The sequence below is a fragment of the Rhinolophus ferrumequinum genome, chromosome 11 (assembly GCF_004115265.2).
Source record: "Rhinolophus ferrumequinum isolate MPI-CBG mRhiFer1 chromosome 11, mRhiFer1_v1.p, whole genome shotgun sequence".
In the NCBI taxonomy this organism is placed as follows: Eukaryota; Metazoa; Chordata; class Mammalia; order Chiroptera; family Rhinolophidae; genus Rhinolophus; species Rhinolophus ferrumequinum.
The window spans coordinates 52,082,645-52,102,073 of record NC_046294.1 but is presented as its reverse complement, the minus strand read 5'-3'; the positions used below and the strand labels follow the sequence as shown (position 1 = coordinate 52,102,073).

Here is a 19,429-nt window from a genome sequence, read left to right as displayed (position 1 = left end):
GGATTAGATTGTGGTTTGAGCATATCACAAAGAAAAACTCTTTGTGTTCATGACCAGATTGATGATTAGTACAAAACTAGAAAGAGTTACAAAGAAGCTGTTTTTAATTTTTTTTTTCCTCGTATATAAGGATGGGTGACAGAAAGGGCAAAAGTACCTGATTTGGGCAGAAGGGAAGGTTAATTCTTTCTTGTAGGCAGGACAAGAAAGAGCTGAGATGATGATCACGGGCCTGGGCTCATTCTCTCTTGTTTCTCCATCTTCTGCGTCAAGCGGCCTCAGCCTAAAGATCCAAAGTCTAACAATCCCCTCTGTATTCCTACAGGAAAAGAAAAGGGCAGGAGAAGGGCATCATTTCCACGCTCCCCCCGACCCCTCATACCCTTTTTTAAAGACACTTTCCTAAAGTTGCATGTTCTAGTTTTACTTGCATAACATTGACCAGAACTTGAGTCATATGGCTGTGTCTCTCTGCAAGGAGCTAGGAAAGGCAGTCTTTATTCTGGGTGGCCAGTGCTCAGGAGGAGGGGAGGATATTGCGAAACCACCAGCAGACTCTGCTATACCATAGGCGAACGTCCTGAATGATATGAGAAGAATTGAAACCCATTTATCTGCCTTTACCAAAAGCAGTATCTATCTGCTTTTGTAAATAAGTTTTGATTGAAACACAACCACACCCGTTCCTTTAGGTATTTATAGTCTGTGGCTGCTTTCATACTATAATGGCAGAGTTGAGTAGTCGCCACAGAGACGACATGGCCTGCAAATCGTAAAATAGTTACTATTAGACCCTTTACAGAAGAAGTTTGCTGACCCTGAAGTGATGCCTCAATCACATTTTCTTCCTCTTTTGGTCCCTCACCAAAGCGATTAGTTTTACAGGCCACTATTTGAAGTTGTTGGCCCTGAGCCCAGGAAAATAAGCTCCACTTCCTGACTCAGCCCCACCTAAATAAACATTTAGGTTTTGTCCTTGACAGTTTTTTGCTTTTTTTATCCTTTTGGCACTAAAGCTAGTACAATGCGCACAGAAGGAAACCAGCTTGGTCATCAGCTGCAGTACTAGCTATGAGTAACTGCTCAGTAAATACCCTTTGGTTTGAGGGACCCTCATGATACGGGTTTTATGAGGTGATACCCCTGAGCCTCAGGCTGGTCAGACCACTGTTCTAATGCGGTGGTCAGTCCGGGGTGCTGTTTCTAAATTAAGTGCCTTCTGAAGAGAGTGCCCAGGATGGTGAAAGATCTGGAAAGGAGACCAGACGGTGCCATAGTTATTGATGACATGTTATGTTTTACAAACATTGCAGTTAGATATTATTACCATTTCAGAGACGAAATGGAAATTTGGAGAAGTGAAACAGTTTTCTAGGAAGTAGCAGAACCGAGATTTAAATCTAGCTTTGTTTGACTCTAAAATTATGCTATGCAGCTGTGATATGCAGCAATGAAGGGGATTCCTGTATCAAGTGGAGATTAGATTAGATGAGCCCTGGGGTTCTTCAGAGCTTACATTTTCCATAGTTGTTGAAAAGTGAAATGTTAGAGTTTCATACAGAAGGTTCTCTGATTAGGACTCTGGTCATTTATACGTTAGTACCAGTTTAAAACACACTTCACCGTTAATCACATTGCCCTTTGTTATAATCCAAGCAACCATTTCATCCAACCAAGCTCTCACCTATAGAAAGTCAGCTGTTCAGTGAAGGCCCTGGGAGATGATTGTTTGTTTCTAGAACTTGACATAACTACTTTGTCTTCAGCACTGTACCTTGGGTGCCTTATAGGAACTCAGTAAATATTTGTCGAACACTTTAGTTATGATGACTTAGCCAGGAATGAAGATTTTTAAGATTTTTGTAGATGGTATTTTTTTCTGGCCATACCTCACCTCCAGATGTGTAGATTTGATGTTTGTATGGCTCTGCTGGCTTGATCATGATAAGAGCTGCTGTTTATCAAGTGCCCACTATGTGCCCACTCTTCTAGGTGCTTTAGGTACATTATTTCATTCAATTTAAAAACAATCTCATGAGAATTACCCCATTTTTATAACGACTGAGGGAGCTGAGGTCATTCATTTATGTTTTTTTGAGTATCCCCACATGCCGGGCATTGTGCTAGTCAGAAAGGACAGTACAGTAAACTAGACACAATCTCTGCTGCGAGGAATCTTACAGCCTACTTGGAGAATTAGCTAGGTGAACACGAAATGCGCAATATTGTGTTTTCCACGAGACAGTACCGTAAGTAGAGGAGAACTTACTTCTAGAACAGATGGGGGGGCACCTAAGCCTTGGATGGTCTAAGCAATGACCTGAAGAATGAATGGAAATTAGTCAAGTGAAGAAGGCAGAAAAGCATATCAAGGACTAGGAATAGCAAAGACCTAGACGAAAACACCGGTCTTTCTAGCCCTTCCATCTGGTTACACCGTTATTTCTGGTTAACAGTTCATATGACATGAAGCATCTAGTATAATAAGATTTAAAATCCAAAGAACTTGGTTCAAGCCTTAGTTTTATCATTTCCTAGGTACGTAATCTTGGGCATCAACTCCCTCATCTGTAAACCGGGGGTACTATGTAGCTCATAGCACTTTTGTAAAGATTATTATGGTATGTGAAAAGCATTTTAAGAGTAGCAGTTACATGGATAATAGTTAGACATTTATGAAATTTTGCTTTAAAATTTAAATCTAACTGTGACTCATTTCACACACTAGACATGTTCTTAATAGTTTGTAAGTAAATCCAATCCGAACTTTATGAATGTAATGATGTTTAAATTCATTGGTGGTGGGAGGGGATTGTCTTTTAAGGAACGCTGCAGTCACTTGTCTACTCTTTCAAATAATGAACTGATTTTTCAGAGTTGGTATTGTTTGTGTAAGTCTATTAAGGTGCTGTCACTGGGAATACACAGTGCCCAGTTTCAGAAACCATATCACGTCAGAAGTGTTACATGATAGAGAATTATTCTTTTGTAATGAAACAGCTTATTTGAATTTGAAACAGGTCAGGCTTCATTTATCTGGAGTTGCTAGAAATACATTTTTCTTACTGGAATTCTTTTTAAACACCAACCCTCACGAACATGGGATTTCTTGGTTAAATTCTTTAAAATCTTTCTTTTGCTGTGCATCATTTAATGTCTCTAAGGCATAGTGCCTGTTTCATAGCCTGGGAACTAGTCTGGTAACTAAAGAGGTGGAAATAAAGTGTTTTTCATTTGTAATCACCTGGGTGCCAGGATGAAGATGGCTTTTGAAAAGTCATCAGGATTTTATACTCATTTTGCATTTTCTAACACTCCTTGTTGTTCTACCAAACTACTGAGAGACATAAATTCAATATTTAGAGATTGTAAGGGATTGAAAGAAATGTTTAGTCATAAACAACATTTGATTTACATGTTCAGAGTCTTTTTGACTGTCTTTAAGCAATGATTTGTACATTAATGAATTTAGCTTGTGTAAACTTTCTGTAAAAAATTGTAATATATGTAAACTTGTACTCTTCCAATATTTTTAAAATGCGACTTGTTGCCATCACGTGGACTAAGGATTGCTAAACTGTGTGTTCCTTGGAGAGCTCTTTTGCCCTGTCAAATCACATCTGTAGAAATGTGGCTTAATATGGATCTGATTTTAAATCAGTTTTGGTCTCATCTTTATTTGATGTAGTTCATAAATATGTGGGAAGAGTTTAATGGCAAATAAATGAAATACAATATGATCTGGTTTAAAAAAATAATTGTAAAGTCACACAGATCTGAATTCATGGCTTATTTTTGCCACCTATTAATTTTGTGACCTTGGGCAAGCCACTTAAATTCTGATTTTTTGTTTCATTCTCAGCAAAATGAGATTAACTGCAGGTCACATAGTAAGGATTAAATGAGCTCAGGTAAGGAAACACCTCGCACACCTAGTATAGTGCACACAGAAGGTGTTCTCTGTAACCTTTTCCATTAAAGAGTCCATAGTCTCCTGAGGGTTGCATTAACTGAGGTTTCCTGAGGATTGTGGGCATAAAGAAGTGCAGAGGAAACCCTGGGACACAGAGCATTTTGCCCAGGGCTAGCAAGTTTCCATGTTTACTTGTACAGTAGTTCAGATTTCCCATGGCTAGTTGGGTTGCATCTTATTCTGTGCAATTCAGAACAGCAGCTCTGGTGCCAGGATGGTGTAACTTAACACCTGGCAGCATTCAGCTAATGTATATTCAGCTGGTCAGTGTTCGTTCTTATTGTAACAAAAGGTAGAATCTTCCTGGCGTGGAAATGGTTCAGAAGGAAAATGATTCGGGGCTGTCTATTTCAAGAGAGACATCAGAGATGCGGAAACGAGAGACCACTAGGCCACCAAAATAGAACTTCACAGGTGTGATAGCTAGTACAGGGTCTTGCCTTTTATTGCGCCAGATGCCCACACGTGAGCAGGCTCTACAGGACCAGCTCAAGCCACCAAAATTCACAAAGATGATACACAAGCTACAGACCGCAATTTCTTCAATCACTTTGGGAGTAATTCATTCTGTGCCCCTTTCTGGGGCATCTGCTTCCTGGTCTAAGGTCCTTAGGAGGCAGCATTAGCTATGAGAAAGTTACCTGAGATTATGGGGTGTTTCAGTCCAATGAAGTTTTGTACAGACTGCTATGAAACCTAATATGTTATGCTAGCCCTGAAACAATTTCCCTCACAACCCAAATCCTCAGGTTCCCCACAGTTATCACTTCTATGGGAAATTTTGATGCTTCCATTAAAAAACAAGGCAGCTTTCTACGAGTATGAATTCTTTCTGAGATGGACTATTAACACATACATACGCACATACACCCCTCCCCAAAAGAGATGAAGAAAGAAGGGAAAAACAGTACTTTTTGTAGACGTAGAGCATATCTCCAGAAGAATTCAAAAGAAACTAGTAATGGTGGTTCCTCTGGAAAGGGTGTACTGGTTAGCAGTACACAGGTATAGGAAGGGAGATTTTATTGTATATATCCTTTCGTATCTTTTGAATTCTATACCTTATTGGTGTAATTCCACAGCTCTGTTATCAATGTATTATCTATTCAAAAATTAAAAATTTTAAATTAATAATCCCAGTCCCCAATACAACTATTTTATCTGTGTCTGCCACTTTCTATTTTCTTGTCCACAAGCAGATATGTTTTATTGGTTTGCAATCACTTTGCCTATAGCCATATCCATTTAGGATGCTTTTAATTGCAGGTGTCAGAAAACGTTATCTCAGACTACCTTACAATGGATATTAATTTCCTCATGAACAGAAATTGGAGGCAGTTCTAAATATGGTGTGGTCAAATAGTTCATTTATATCATTAAAGACCCAGTTTCTATCTGTTTGGATTTTTCTTGTCCTCAGCATTTGCTTTATCCCAAAGCTTTTTCCTTTTAGAGCTAAGTATGGCTGCCAGGCAGTCAGTGTTATAAGCCATCTTGTTCAGTCTAGTGAGACACAGAGACATAGAGACATGAAGTGCGAGAGACTGACAGACAGACATAGAGAGACACCAATTAGACCTGTGCCGAGCATGGAATGGAAGTCCTTACATTAAGACTAATAAGGCCAACTTAGGTCATGTAAACAGGGAGATACCGTGTACTAATTGGCGTAGTCCAGTCAGACTCTACCTGGAACTGGGTTTGGCGACACCTTCCCTTGAAGAAAATCAGGGTTTAATTAGTAAGGAAGTGGAGAATGGCTAACTGGGTAGGCACCCGCCAACAAAGTTCACTACAATACCTTGAAAATATTTTTTCTGATGATACAAAAAATACTTGTCCATTGTATAAACACTTGGAAAATAAATTATAATTGGGAGAAGGCACTAAAAAGTACCCTAATACCTCTATCCAGGAAACCACTTTGCTATATTTTTCTCCTATATGTTGTTTTTACGTGGTAGAGACCATAGACCTTACTACCATTTTATATTTTGATGGCTGTAGAATATTCCATTGACAGTACAGTAATATTTAACAATCCTTCTACCATTGAACATTTAAGCAGTTACTGAGTTTTACTATTGTAGTCCACACAATGAATATTATGGGCAACGAAGCATTTCATTTTTATTGAATATTTTCCTTAGAATGACTTCTCAGCATAAAACTACTGATCAAAATATTTGACCATATGTCTGACTTTTATAACATAGTACAGTTTTACTTTCCAAAAGAATGGTATCGGTTTAAACTGCTAACAAGGTATGAGTGAATTACTTTCATTATAGCCATGTCAGCATTGGGTACTATGATTTAAAAATTTGTGACCACTTTACTAGGTGCAAAATGGTAAAATGCTTTGACATGCTTTTTATATTGGTGTCATTATCCTTATCCTATGTTTAGCCTGGGTTTTTATTTACTGCAGGGATCTGCAAAGACTTGGAGAACTTCAGTCTGAACTGGCAGGAGTAGCTGACTTCTCTGCTACCTATCTTCGGTGTCAGCTTCTTCTCATCAAGGTGGGCTTGGATCCATTATGTTTATGATTGTGAAGCTAAGAACGCACTTTAATGGATCCAGCAATGTTTGATGCCATAGGTGGAAAAATATATGGTTTCCTGCAGCCACTTAGCAATGGAGAAATTATGTACTCTGTGGTGTAATTATATTTCTCTAAGAATTGTTAACTCATATAGCCATTTGAATTTCTTTTAATTTGGGAGAATTCTTTCATCATTATATAATTAGAGCAAATTGGATACATAACTATTTTTTACTAGAATCCCAAGAGTTGTCATTGTTTTTTTTTATGATTTGATTAGCAAAGGACTTGTATGAACTTTTATAATATTTTCTTAAAGTGCTGATTTTACTTTGTCAGAATTAAATTAGTCAAAGGTTGATTTCACTTCCCTTAAAAGGGCCAACATGGTGGCATTTCTAGGTGGTCAGATTATATATACACACACAATTGGTACCCAAGAAGCTGTTTCAGTTTGCTGAGTTGAAAACATTGAAATAGGGCGGCCTGGTGGCTCAGGTGGTTGGAGCGCTGTGCTCCTAAACACCGAGGTTGTCGCTTCGATTCTCACATGGGCCAGTGAGCTGCACCCTCTAGATCTAGATTAAGAAAAACAGCTCGACTTGGAGCTGGGCTGCCGTGAGCGGCTGTGAGTGGTCAGTGGCCAGCGTGAGTGGCCAGCAGCCAGTGTGAGTGGCTGACAGGCAGTGAGAGATGCCGTGAGCGGCTGTGAGCAGCTGGCTGGCGACTGCCTGGCTCAGCTGGGTGGAGCACAATGCTCATAATATCAACACGGGCCCGTGAGCTGCATCCTCCACAACTAGACTGAGAGCAATGGCTTGACTCGGAGTTGGGGGTCGGGGAGGGGGGAAGAAGAGGGGTGTAAAAAAAAGAAAACCATTGAAGTAGTTCAATAGCTTTCAGCTTCTGCATCAGAGTGTAGAGTTCTGCTATAAATTTAGGCTTAGGATTTAGGAGAGCCCTTCTTACTTGATAAACCTTTATCTTGGCTTTAGTTCCAAATGTTATTAATCTTCAAAATGATTAATGATATTTGTTCAAAGTCAGAATAAATGCAGGAGTCAAAGATCATTCCCTACTGTAAGATGTGTGAGCTTAGGGTTTTGCAGGTATGTGTATACATGTGAAGGTGGGTGTGTACATTGAATGGGTTGAGATTTAAACAGCCCTTCTTTGCCTAGATAGATTCTTTCAAATGTACATATCTGCGTAACCAACACCACAGTCAAGATATAGAATATTTCAATTACCCCAGGAAGTTCCTTCATGCCCCTTTGCAAAATTGTTTGGCTTTTCCAAGCTTCTGGGAAATAGGACTAATAATAACTCTACCCAGGTAAGGATAGTAACAAACAATGTGTGTGAAAGCCCTTGGCCTGGTGTCTGATATGGAGCGAGTGCCACGTCACTGTTGTCTTCCTTCTCCTTCCCTGGCTTGCTGTCTTCTCCATGGGAATACAAGGAGGCCTTTGAAAAGAACCCGCTTTACTATAGTAGGAAAAGGAAGAGAGAACCCCTAAAAATAACACAGAATTATGTTGTTTACGCAGTGTCATGGAGTGGCAGGGTAAGGGACCCAGCCTTAGGACCCGAGGCAGGCAGGTGATTGATATTAGGGGAGGAGCTAAATCAATAGCGTCGGCATATCTCCTGCACAGCATATGCTATAGCCATTAACGATCTTTATGAAGAATTGTATAACAACATCACAGAAGACAGTGTACTGTTATGTACCCCAAAAGCATACAAAATTACTTCTGCTTTCGGGCTACAACTATATAAAAAACATGCATTTGAGAAATGATTAGAAGCAAATATTCAAAAACAATAGCTCTGTTAAGATAGTATGATTTGAGTGATTTAAAAATTTCTGTATCTGTAGTGTAGACCTGCCATTGTGTAATGTGTATACATGTGAAGGTGTATGTGACGAGATACATGTGACTATTAAGCACTTGAAATGTTATTCAAATTGAGATGTACTGTACATGCAAATACAAACTGGATTTCTTAGACTTAGTATGAAAACTGAATGTAAACTATCTCAGTAATTTTAAAATATTGATTGCATAATGAAATGGTAATATTTTGGATATATTGAGTTAAGTATATTGTTAAAATTAATTTCGCTGTTTTTTATTTTTAAAAATATTGCTAGAAAATGTAAAATTACATGACTTGTATTTCCATTGGACAGTGTTAGTCTAGGCTTTCTGTAATGCTATTGAATTATGTCTATAATTAAGAAGGACTGTGAAAATTAGAGACTATAGCAGAAGTTCAGACAAGAGATGAGAGATGGTGCCATATGGATGGATAGGAGAGGAGAGAGAGAGAGAAGATAAAAATCTGTGGCTCTAAATGGTAATTTTGAATGTAGAGACATTGAGAGAGGATGGAACCTAGAAACGCTCCCTTGATGTCCAGTTTGGATATGCCCTAAGGTGGTGGGGCTATTTAAAGGATAGTAAGCATGGGGCAATGGAAAAAGAACCACGTCAAGGAAGAAAGGTCTGGGCAGTCAGGGAGGCCAGTGGCTCTCAGAACAGGGAGGGCCAGAGCCTCTGGAGCTGGCTTTCCTGGACGTTCTGGTGAGGCCTTCGTGGCTCCTGCACTCTGCTTACAAGCACTAGTCTGGGGCAGGACCTTTGGGCCAGGACTTGGATTGAATGGGGAGGAGTTCATTTAGTCCAAAGCATGGATCTCCACACTCTCCATAATAAGTAGGGCTTATTGGCTGAGAAGAATAAGACTGGGAAGAAGCGCTGATCGCAGTAGATTTTAAGAGCAAAACAAACATGTAAGTCTCAAAAGATATGCCAGTCTTTGTGACCTCTGTTCTGTACTCTCCTGATTTGTCTTTGTAGGCCTTACAGGAAAAGCTGTGGCATGTGGCTGCCCCTCTGTATTTGAAACAGAGTGATTTGGCCTCAGCAGCAGCAAAACAGGTAAGTTTACTGAGACTTTCTCCTCAGTAGATCTCTGTCCTGGAATGGTCTCGTCCAGGTCAGAGCCAGAGGCCTTCACATGGCTCCATGTCTCTGCTGTGGACTCCCCAGTTTCAGCCTGTGATGACAGAAGTGAGTGATTTGAGATGCAGCGTAATTAGGGGTCACAGCACTGGCTTGAGAGTCAGAGGACTTGGGTTCTACTCCCCTGTCTGCCTCTAATTTGCAGGGTGATACTGAGCAGGTTACTTATCCTCCCTGGATTTTTCCTCCTCTGTAAAATATGGCATCTCAATTCGATGATTTCTAAGATGATTTTGTGTTCTAAAATATTAGTTTGTATTTTAGATATTCCAAAATTCAGTAAATATCATAATGAATCTTTCATCTGAAAATGTAGCTGAACTCATTTTCAGGATGTTTATATTTTTAGTCTGTACCATTTCTTGCATGTTAAAAAGTCTTTATGCTTCTCTTCAGTTCATTTCAAGTAGCATTTCATTTACTTTTTTTGAGCTCATTTCCTTCTAGCTTTGAGCAGTTTCCCTTCATTCTTAGGTATTGGGATTTGGTGAACTCTTAAGGGTCTGATCTTCCAGATAGTGAGTCTCTATAGGACCGAGTGATTATGACCCAGTCGTAGGAAGCTAATGATGGTCACTGTGATTGCTTCATTACAGTTCACCAAATGATTTCCAGTTCATTTTAATTAACCCTCATAATAAATAATCCCATTTATTATTTATAATAAATGCAATAAGGATTAAGCCCATTTTACAAGTAAAACAGTTAGCTCAGCAAGGTTAAGTTCAGAGAGCTGTAGGTAATAGTGTCAGGGATTTTGAGCCCAGATCCTCTACTACCCAGAGTCCATTTTCTTTCCACTATTCTGCTTGATCTCTTAACTGATCTAGACTCCCTCTCAGACCTGCTATGTGGCTTGTTGTAGGGGAGTAGAACTTAATGACAAGAATCCCAAAATGGGCCTTGTTGGGAGGAAGGGGACCAGGGAGCAGTAGTCTGGAAGAAAGAAAGGAAAGGAATTACCATTGCTGTGTGCCAGATACTGTATTAAGCTCTTCCAAGCCCCATTTAATCCTTTAAATTCTACAGTGTTGTTACTGTTTCTTCCCTATTTACAGATAGGGAAACTGAGGTTCCATGTAATTAAGTAACTTGTCTTACTGACAGTTGGAGGAGAGCCTAGAGTAATTTCTCTGACTCTAAAGCCTTCAAAGGAAGGCAGGCACAAAAGGGTAAGAGAAGCATCGTTTGGATGGAAGTAGCTGATTTGGATAGAATAGAGCAAGAGCTTAAGATGCACTAGGTTTGAGCTGAGGTCATAGACATTGTTTTCTGCACTCATTCCCTCCCCAAACTCCCTTCAGCTGAGCAGGCCTATAAAACAGTCTGATGACTAACAGGTGGTTAATGGTTCCTGATGTTATGTTCTTGACGACTTTCCCTGGGGATTGAGTTTCCGTACATAACCTACAATCATTTGTTCCCCCTGCACAGTGAGTTTGGTTTAGGGTAAGAAGCAGTGCTTTACAATTTTATCAATGATTAAACTTTCATATCTTCACACCATCAACCAAGGATGATTTTATTACCGCAAGAAAGTCTTTCATTTTTCAATTGATAAAATAATTTATTATCTATTTGCAAGACATACTATACATTTCTCTCAACACTTGCATTAATTTCTCTCAAATTATATTAATTTCTTTCAACATAGGCACTTAAAAAAAATCTCTGTTCAGAATTAAAGCATAGACAATAAAAAAGACACTCAGTTCAGAGTTTCACCTGCAATTCTGTGCTACTCTCAAGGAAGACTTGTTATTTTGACTGATCGTTAATTACCTTCTCCTTACAGATCCTGGAAGAGACCTACAAAATGGAATTCATGTACAGTGGTGTGGAGAATAAGCAGGTGGTCATTATACATCACATGAGGCTGCAGGCCAAAGCCTTGCAACTTATAGTAACAGCACGAACTGCTCGAGGGTAAGATGTGCAGCTGGCCCGAAGGGGTGGCAGGGTCCTTTAAAAGACGTTCAGAGATCTCACCAAGGTTAATGATAAGTAAAATGATATTCAGGAAAGATTAGCTAAGGGATATTATCATTCATTTTTTCAGACATTCCAAGTTCTAGTCATGGATTAGATTAGATCCCTGGAAAAACCCTCCAGTGGTTCTCCATTGCCTATAGCACAACCTAGGACTTCATCTGGCAACAGGGACATTCTGTATGGTCCTTGATGGCTTTCTTTAAGAATTTAGTACCAGGACCCACCTTTTCTCTTTGGAAGAGACTAGAAACCTCTCTTCCAAGCAGTAAAGACAAATTAAGAGAATGTACTCTCCAGTGAGACTACCGTGTTCAAATCCTCTCCACTTACTAGCTGTGGGCCTTGTTTCCCTGTCTGTAAAATAAGAATGATGGCAGCATCTAACTCGAGGTTTCTGTGAAGAATGAATTGGATAATATATGTAAAAGCACTTAGCATGATGCTTGGTACATAGTAAGAGCTCAATATATTTTTTTTATTTTAACTTCTCTGAAATCAGATGTTTTGATGGTGTGCCATAGTTTGATTGAAAGTGGGTTTTTTTTGGTTTTTGGTCTTTCCTGAAATAAAGATGCATCTTAAAAACGATGGCATCATAGATTTGATACGGTATTTATGTGACTTGTTGCCACATCAAAGAGACATCTTTTTAAAAAAAATATTTTGCAATATTAAGTAATTCCTATTATTATTTTTTTAACTTTTATTTATTTTAAGTGTGTTTTTCCAGGACTCATCAGCTCCAAGTCAAGTGGTTGTTTCAGTCTAGTTGTGAAGGCGCAGCTCACAGTGGCCCATGTGGGGATGGAACCAGCAACCTTGTTGTTAAGAGCACTGCGCTCTAAGTAACTGAGCTAACCGGCTGCCCCCCAAAGACACATCTGATATTCACTTCAGCAGTTGTGTGAACCCAAAAGTCGTATAGAAAAATAAATATGGGTGTTTAAGTAAGCACTTAAAAATACTAAGTCAGAAAGAACATTCTGAATATTATTTTTTCTTTACTTATCTGAATAGTGACCTGATAAGCTCAGTAATTTAATCTTAGAGCTGTCATACATTCATTTAACAAATGTTTAATCCTTACTACTCAGTCACAGTTGAGAAAAGATAGGTGCTTGTGATGGCATCTACTTTTTTATTTAAAGAAAGTAGAAGTATTTTTCAGTTTATATGATTATTGTAAAAATTTAAATACTGCAGATTAAGTGAAGGTTCTCTGATAATCCACCTCTTCTAAAACAGCTGTCAACAGACTTTCCCAAGCCAGATAAACATGTGTAGATGATAAATGTGTGTGTATTAACATAAATCAAATCCTAATATACTTTGCTGTTCTGCCTCTTTTTCATTTCACCCAACAATGTAATATCTCATCTTTCCATGCCATATTATAAAGATTCTAATATATTTGGTCTTTACTCATACTATATTCTTCTTCCATTTGTATGCATTCCTGCTTCTTTTTTTCCTTTCTTGATTTTGGCTAGATCTATTATTTCTTTGTCTCTTACTTCTTCCAGGCGTTTAAAAATTGTGTACCCTGATTCTAACCCATTCAAGAGAGAGGCTGGACGTAGTAGCTGAGAGAGTTGTGGTGCCTCATTGTTGTGGGTTCAGACATTGGCTACACCATTTGCAAACTTAGAGACCTTGGACAAGTTACATGAACCTTCTGTGCCTCAGTTTGTTCCTCATAAGTTAAACTGGGATAATATTAGTCCCTGTCTAATTATTATATGTGAAGTCCTTAAAGTATTGCCTTACACATTCAAGGTAAACACTTGATAAAAGTTAGCTCATACTAGTTGTATAAATAGTATCTTTACTCTTATGTTTTTAATCAACATTGAACTTTTATCAGCATAAAAAAATTAGAGTTTGTGGTCACCTCTATGAAGGTCACCTCAGATCAAAATGAAAGTTTTGGTGTGCTTTTATTTGATTGTCTCAAGCTATTTAATTTGGAATTTAGTTTCAGTTTTATGTTTTTGTAATATGTCTCTTATTTTAAGAATTCTTTCTTAAAGTATGCATTCATATTTATATGTATATTATAAATTATTTAGCTCCAGTTTGCCCACCACTGTTTTATACTACAGTTGCCTTTTGAAATTCCTTGTTCACTATTTATTTGACTGGAACGCATTCTCTAGCAATTCTTTTTCAGAATAAGTATATAATTAGTAAACTCACTGAGACCTTGCATGTCTGAAACTGCCTTTCTTTTGCTCTCCACATAAATGGAATTCTTTCAGAACTCTGTAAATATTACTGTGTTGCCTTTTAGTATTTAATGCTGCAGTTAGGATGTCTGATGTCAGTCTGCTTCTCTTTATTTTGTAGGTAGCTTATTTTTCCTGGCTCAAAGCTGTAAACTTTTCTTCCTATTTAGAATTTTCTATTTAGAAATTTCACCAGGATATGTCTAGGTATGTGTTTCAATATTCTTAGTGACCTTCATTGGGACTTGGAAGTCTCACCTCTGTTTTTAGCTCATTTTTTTGCTCCCTCCATTATTTCTTCAGTTACTACTTCTTCCATCCAATCCAGTCTCTCATACTGGATATTGTATCTTCTGGATCTATTTTCCCTATGTCTTATCTTTTCTGTCATAATTTCAGTTTTTTTGCTTTGTTTTTCTACTCTATATTCTGAGTAAATACCTCAATATGCTATTTTAGTTTACCATTTCAATTTTCATCATTTTTCACTCTAGTATTTTTTGTTGATTTCATTACTACAGTCGTCCCCTCTTATCTGTGGGGAATACGTTCCAGGATCCCCAGTGGATGCCTGAAACTGCAGATAGTATCGAACCTTACATATACTATGTTTTCTTCTCTACATACATGCCTTTTCACTTAAAAGAAAAACATTATGGCTTCTCTTTGGCATATCTGAATTGCCAGCATCACTACTCTTCTGCTTTGGGGCCACTATTAAGTAAAATAAGTATTACTTGAACATAAGTACTGTGATACTTCACCAGTCGATCTGATAACTGAGAGGGCCACTAAGTGACATATGGGTGGGTGGAATATACCACGGGGACATGCTGGACAACGGGATGGTTCATGTCCCGGGTGGACAGCGTGAAATTTCATCATGCTACTCAGAATGGGGTGCAATTTGAAACTTAATTTTAGAATTGTTTATAGTTAGAATTTTTCATTTAATATTTTTGGATCATAGTCGACAGCAAGTAACTGAAACCACAGAAAGTGGAACTATGCATAAGGGGGACTGCTCTACTGTGTTATTTCCAAGTGTGTGTTCTTCTCTACCTTTTTGGTAGCATTTTCTCTTGCTTTGTCAATGCAGTAGCCTTTCAAATCTCCTCTTAATCTCATGGTGGTTGCTTATTTGAATTTTTTTATAAAGTTTTCAGTGCTTTCTTGCCTTGACTTTATCTCTGAGGTTTGCTTGATCTATTTTACAGCTCGTGATTATCCTATGACATCTAGCAATTTCCCGTTGCCTTCGCATACTTACAAATGAAAGTCTAGGCCAGTTTTCATTGGTGATTGGCATTGGCTTCCCCAGCAGTTGTAGGTCAATGCTTGATTTTTCCTGGTGGGCCTCATTTTTCCACTGCTTTCCTTCCGCACACCAAGGAAAAAGTGGGCCTTCTTAGTAGTAGATGCCTACTTCGTGTAGCATATAGGTGAGGCTTCCTGTTGTGTTTTGGGGTTTGGGGAGAGTGCTCAAATCTTTTTGTATTTTACTCCCTGGAAGCTCTCCAAGCTGGTTCTATATAAGCAGGCCCCAAAATGGCACTGCTTGGCCAGATTGCTTTCCTTTCAGCCCCTGCTTAGCTGGAATTCTCCTATCCCACCCTCTCACCCCTGCAGATCTTTGGTGGGTGAACCTCGCTATCAAATTTCTGTTCCACACTGGTAATTTATCAGAGTTAAGAAAGTTTCAAGTGCTCCCTGTTTAGGAAACTAATTTAACTGAATGGTGCTTGTAGAGTAAGTTTCCATTTGCCATTTCTCATTTATTCTTTCATTCAACAAATATTTATTGAATAGCACATATATGATGAACAATACAAGGTCCCTACTCTCATGGAGCTTCCATTTTAGTAGAAAGACTAAGCAAGGTTATTGAGATCCTTGATACCATTCTGTTACATGCTTTTATATAAGGCAAAGAGTATTTGTTTTTCTTCACTGGAACTTTGCTCCTCCACTGAATAATATATTAATGAAAATAAGTGGGAAGATTCGTGCAGAAATTACAAGAAATAAGAGAATGCACAAAGATCAAAAGGAAGAATCTGTTGTGTGATTAGTAAATTACGTCAGCCTAGCTTGTTTCCTGGATTATTTACGTATATAGTTAGTTTTTACTGAAATGAAATACTCTGAGTACTAGGAGGCTGAAGAAGTCGAAATAGGAAAGAATATAGTCTGTGTCTGTGGGCAAAGTAGTAACAAAACCTATTCCCCTTCTGCATGAGAACTTGATCTTTGGTTAACTTTCTATGTCTGTTCCCTGGAAACCTGACATTGTCAACTATATTACTAGGTAGCACTGCTGTGGTAAAAATGATCTTAGAAAATGACATGTAGACTAGAAGGAACTGTAAATGAACGATGATTACTTGATGCAGGCTCCACAGCTGTGGGCTTCATTGACTGCAGTGATTCTTGTAAGTGGGCTTATCCCTTGTGGGGACCAGGGGAGGTAGGCCTGTGGAGTTGTTTCAAGAGCTGTTAGCACCTATGGAGAGTGAGGCTTCTGAGCCAGGATGGTTTCCACACTTGCCTGATGGAGATGTCATCTCTTTGCACCCAAACTGTCAGCAGCAGAGTCACATCTCCCACACAGACAGCTATGTGGACTGCTGAATGGACTGTTCTCTGGACTCCCGCAGAGAGGAGTGTGACACTGCACTGCCTGCAAGCTGTGCTCCCGTCCGATATCCTTAGTGAATCTGGTGCCAAGTGTGGCCTGTGGTAATCTTTGATTGTGAACGTTCTGTGAACCTAGTGGGTACTGCAGTGTTTTGATTGGTTCTTGGGATCCTGGAAAATACTTCCCCTCAATCCATTAGCAGTCCCCTATTTCCTTTAGAGGTAATATTTATGGTGCTCATTCTCTTTCACGTAGGCTAAAGTCCTCCGCAGTTTGTAGATTTCACAAGCAAAGTCTTTTTTTTTTTTTTTCTTTTCTGCAGAGTTGACCCTTTATTTGGGATGTGTGAAAGATTTTTACAGGAAGTGGACTTTTTTCAAAGGTAAGTGTTTCGTTACTCTTTTAGCTTGTTCAGTCTTGGTTATGCAGAGAGTAGCACTTAAAGAGTGACAAGAGCAATCACAAGCAAGGATTCGTGGGTTAGCCCATGCAGCCATGCTATTATTTGTGGCAATGTGCCCTAAATTGTGTATTTTCCTTAGTGGTGTATAAACTTCTCTAAGCTTAACTTCAAACCTAAACCTACAGCAATAGAATAATAAAAACATCAGAAATCATTTGTACTCAGCACTCAGCTGGGCCATAAAAAGACAAGTATTATGTGAGAAAACTCAGAATATCTTTTGTTGAAAAGGCACAACTTGTCTGTTCTTACTTAAACTACTGTTCTTAAACTTGCATTTCTGTAATACACACAAAAAATTGTTCCATAATTCTGTGGGTAACTTATTTTATAGAATAGATATGTTTTCTCAGAGTTCTGTAGAAAGCAAATCAGTTAAAACAGATGCAGTAGATGAGTGGAAGGCTTGGTGAAGTAGTGGGAGTCCAGGTAGTGACGAGACCTGTGGTGTGCTGGCATTAGAACACTGGGAGGAAGGCATTTGTAGAATTTTAAAGCAGTCGATTACGTCTGATACTTCATTCTGCCATCCCTTGTGCCAACCCCCATGAACTTCACCAAACCTGAGGTTTATCTGACTCTATACTTATTCTTTTTTTCCTTTGGGTGATGATAGCTTCCTATAGGGCTGGGTTGCAATACCACCCTTCACCAATAGGTGCTGCTCTCTAGCAAATGGTACAGTCTGCCTTGGCTCTCTAAGATGTGGGCTTCAAATCTGAACTAAGGTCATGCCTTACTTTTGGTTTTAGATTTTTTAAAGTAGTCTGGTTTTACACAGTTGGGTTGAAGAGATTTTTGGAAAGGTGACAGCTTTGAATTACTAAAGTTACTCATCTGTTTAGAGTTGCACATTCTTTCTTAATTCAGCCTCTCAGTCCCTTCACTGATGTCACCTCTTCAGAGAAATATTTTTTGAGTATCCCCTTCCACAAAGTAGAAGTACTGTGGAATCAGTCAGAGTTGGGAAAAAGTTACTTAACTTTTAGTCTCAATGTGACATCATTCTCTCCGAGTCTCAGTGTGCCTATCACTTGAATAGAAGAAGCTCCGTTAGGATAGGCATTTTTTTCAATTTTGCTCACAGTTATGTCCCCAATGCCTAGGATTGTGCTTGGCACTTGGTAAGTCCTAAAGACATATTTGTTACATTAATTAATGAATCTACATATGAAAAAACAATTCTAACACTACACAGAAGTGCTGGGAGGATTAAATCAGATAATGGGAAACATTTAAGAGTATACCACGTGTATAATGGGTTTTCAGTAAACAAGGCTTTTATGATGATCATGTCACTAAGACGTAATTAGCGAGGTACCTGGCCATCTCAGTCAGGAACCATGAGCTCCTCCAGTTTATCATCGCTTTTCCTACCTTGGGGCTTAGCAGATGTTTGGGGCTCAACCTGTGGAGAATGAACGCACAGTCATTTGCTTCTGTTTGTTCCTCCAGATGTTTCATCACTGATTTGCCCCACCTGCAGGACAGCTTCGTGGACAAACTTCTTGACCTTATGCCCCGACTCATGACTTCCAAACCTGCAGAAGTGGTCAAAATTCTGCAGACCATGCTGCGGCAGAGTACCTTCCTGCACCTCCCCCTTCCAGAGCAGGTCAGGGTCTGTCTGCGTCATATCCCTGCAGGTCAAGTCTGTCCAGACAGTTAAAACTGCTCACCTTGGTAATCTTCTTTCACCATGGGAGGAGCTAGCGCCTGTCCTCGGATTGGCTCCCACATGCCCACCCATTTAGATAAGGAGACAGCAAGGCAAGGATCGTGTTTTGTTGCGCAGGGATGACCTGGGGGTTTAGAATCATCGTACTTTCTCCTTGCTTGCAGATCCACAAAGCTTCAGCCACCATCATTGAGCCGGCGGGCGAGTCAGACAACCCTTTGCGGTTCACATCTGGGCTGGTGGTGGCCCTGGATGTCGATGCAACCCTGGACCATGTGCAGGATCCTCAGAGCACTGTGAAGGTCCAGGTCTGTCAGTGATTGGTCCCCAGAGCTGGGATACTGAGGTTGTGTTGAAACATTTCACTTTAGCACCCCTTTAATCTACCTGGTGGACTCAAACTGGGGAGGAAGAAGAGATGAGTGAGTCTGGGTTTCAATCCCAGCTCTACTGCTGAACCTCAGATTCCGCAGTTAACAAACAGGAATAGTTGATATTGAAATGAGATGATGTATGTAAGGCCCCTGGTACCCAGTAAGGGTTCACAAAATGACAGGGTTCTTTCCAATCTTATAATGTGAGGTCAAGACTTGGTCTTTGCAGGGCCAACAGGCTAGTCATTTTCAGGCTGTGAGTGGGTCAGCTTGGTGAACAAAATTTACAGGTAGGAAAAATCAATCACTAAGGAGTATTTTTTCTAAGATAGAGACAGATGCATTAGAGATATGAGAGACGCAGTAGAGACACTAATCAATTTAGACAGTTTGCAGTTAAGCCCCAGAAAGCCCTACCCACTTATGCAGCCATCCATTCATCCATTCTGCCTTCCATTCATCCATTCTTCCTTCCATCCATGCACTAATATTTACTGTAGTGCACA

General features: G+C 39.3%; 1 protein-coding gene across 1 annotated transcript in view; it reads left to right on the top strand.

Annotated features, from left to right (window-relative positions):
• The window catches only part of INTS4 (integrator complex subunit 4), a 99,038-nt gene that overhangs the window by 66,637 nt on the left and 12,972 nt on the right, over positions 1-19,429 (top strand). The window contains exons 16-21 of the mRNA XM_033120513.1: positions 6,405-6,498; positions 9,389-9,469; positions 11,349-11,479; positions 16,731-16,790; positions 18,327-18,486; positions 18,714-18,857. Of these exons, the coding sequence (XP_032976404.1) occupies positions 6,405-6,498; positions 9,389-9,469; positions 11,349-11,479; positions 16,731-16,790; positions 18,327-18,486; positions 18,714-18,857 (670 nt within the window). The remainder of the gene's footprint in view (positions 1-6,404; positions 6,499-9,388; positions 9,470-11,348; positions 11,480-16,730; positions 16,791-18,326; positions 18,487-18,713; positions 18,858-19,429) is intronic.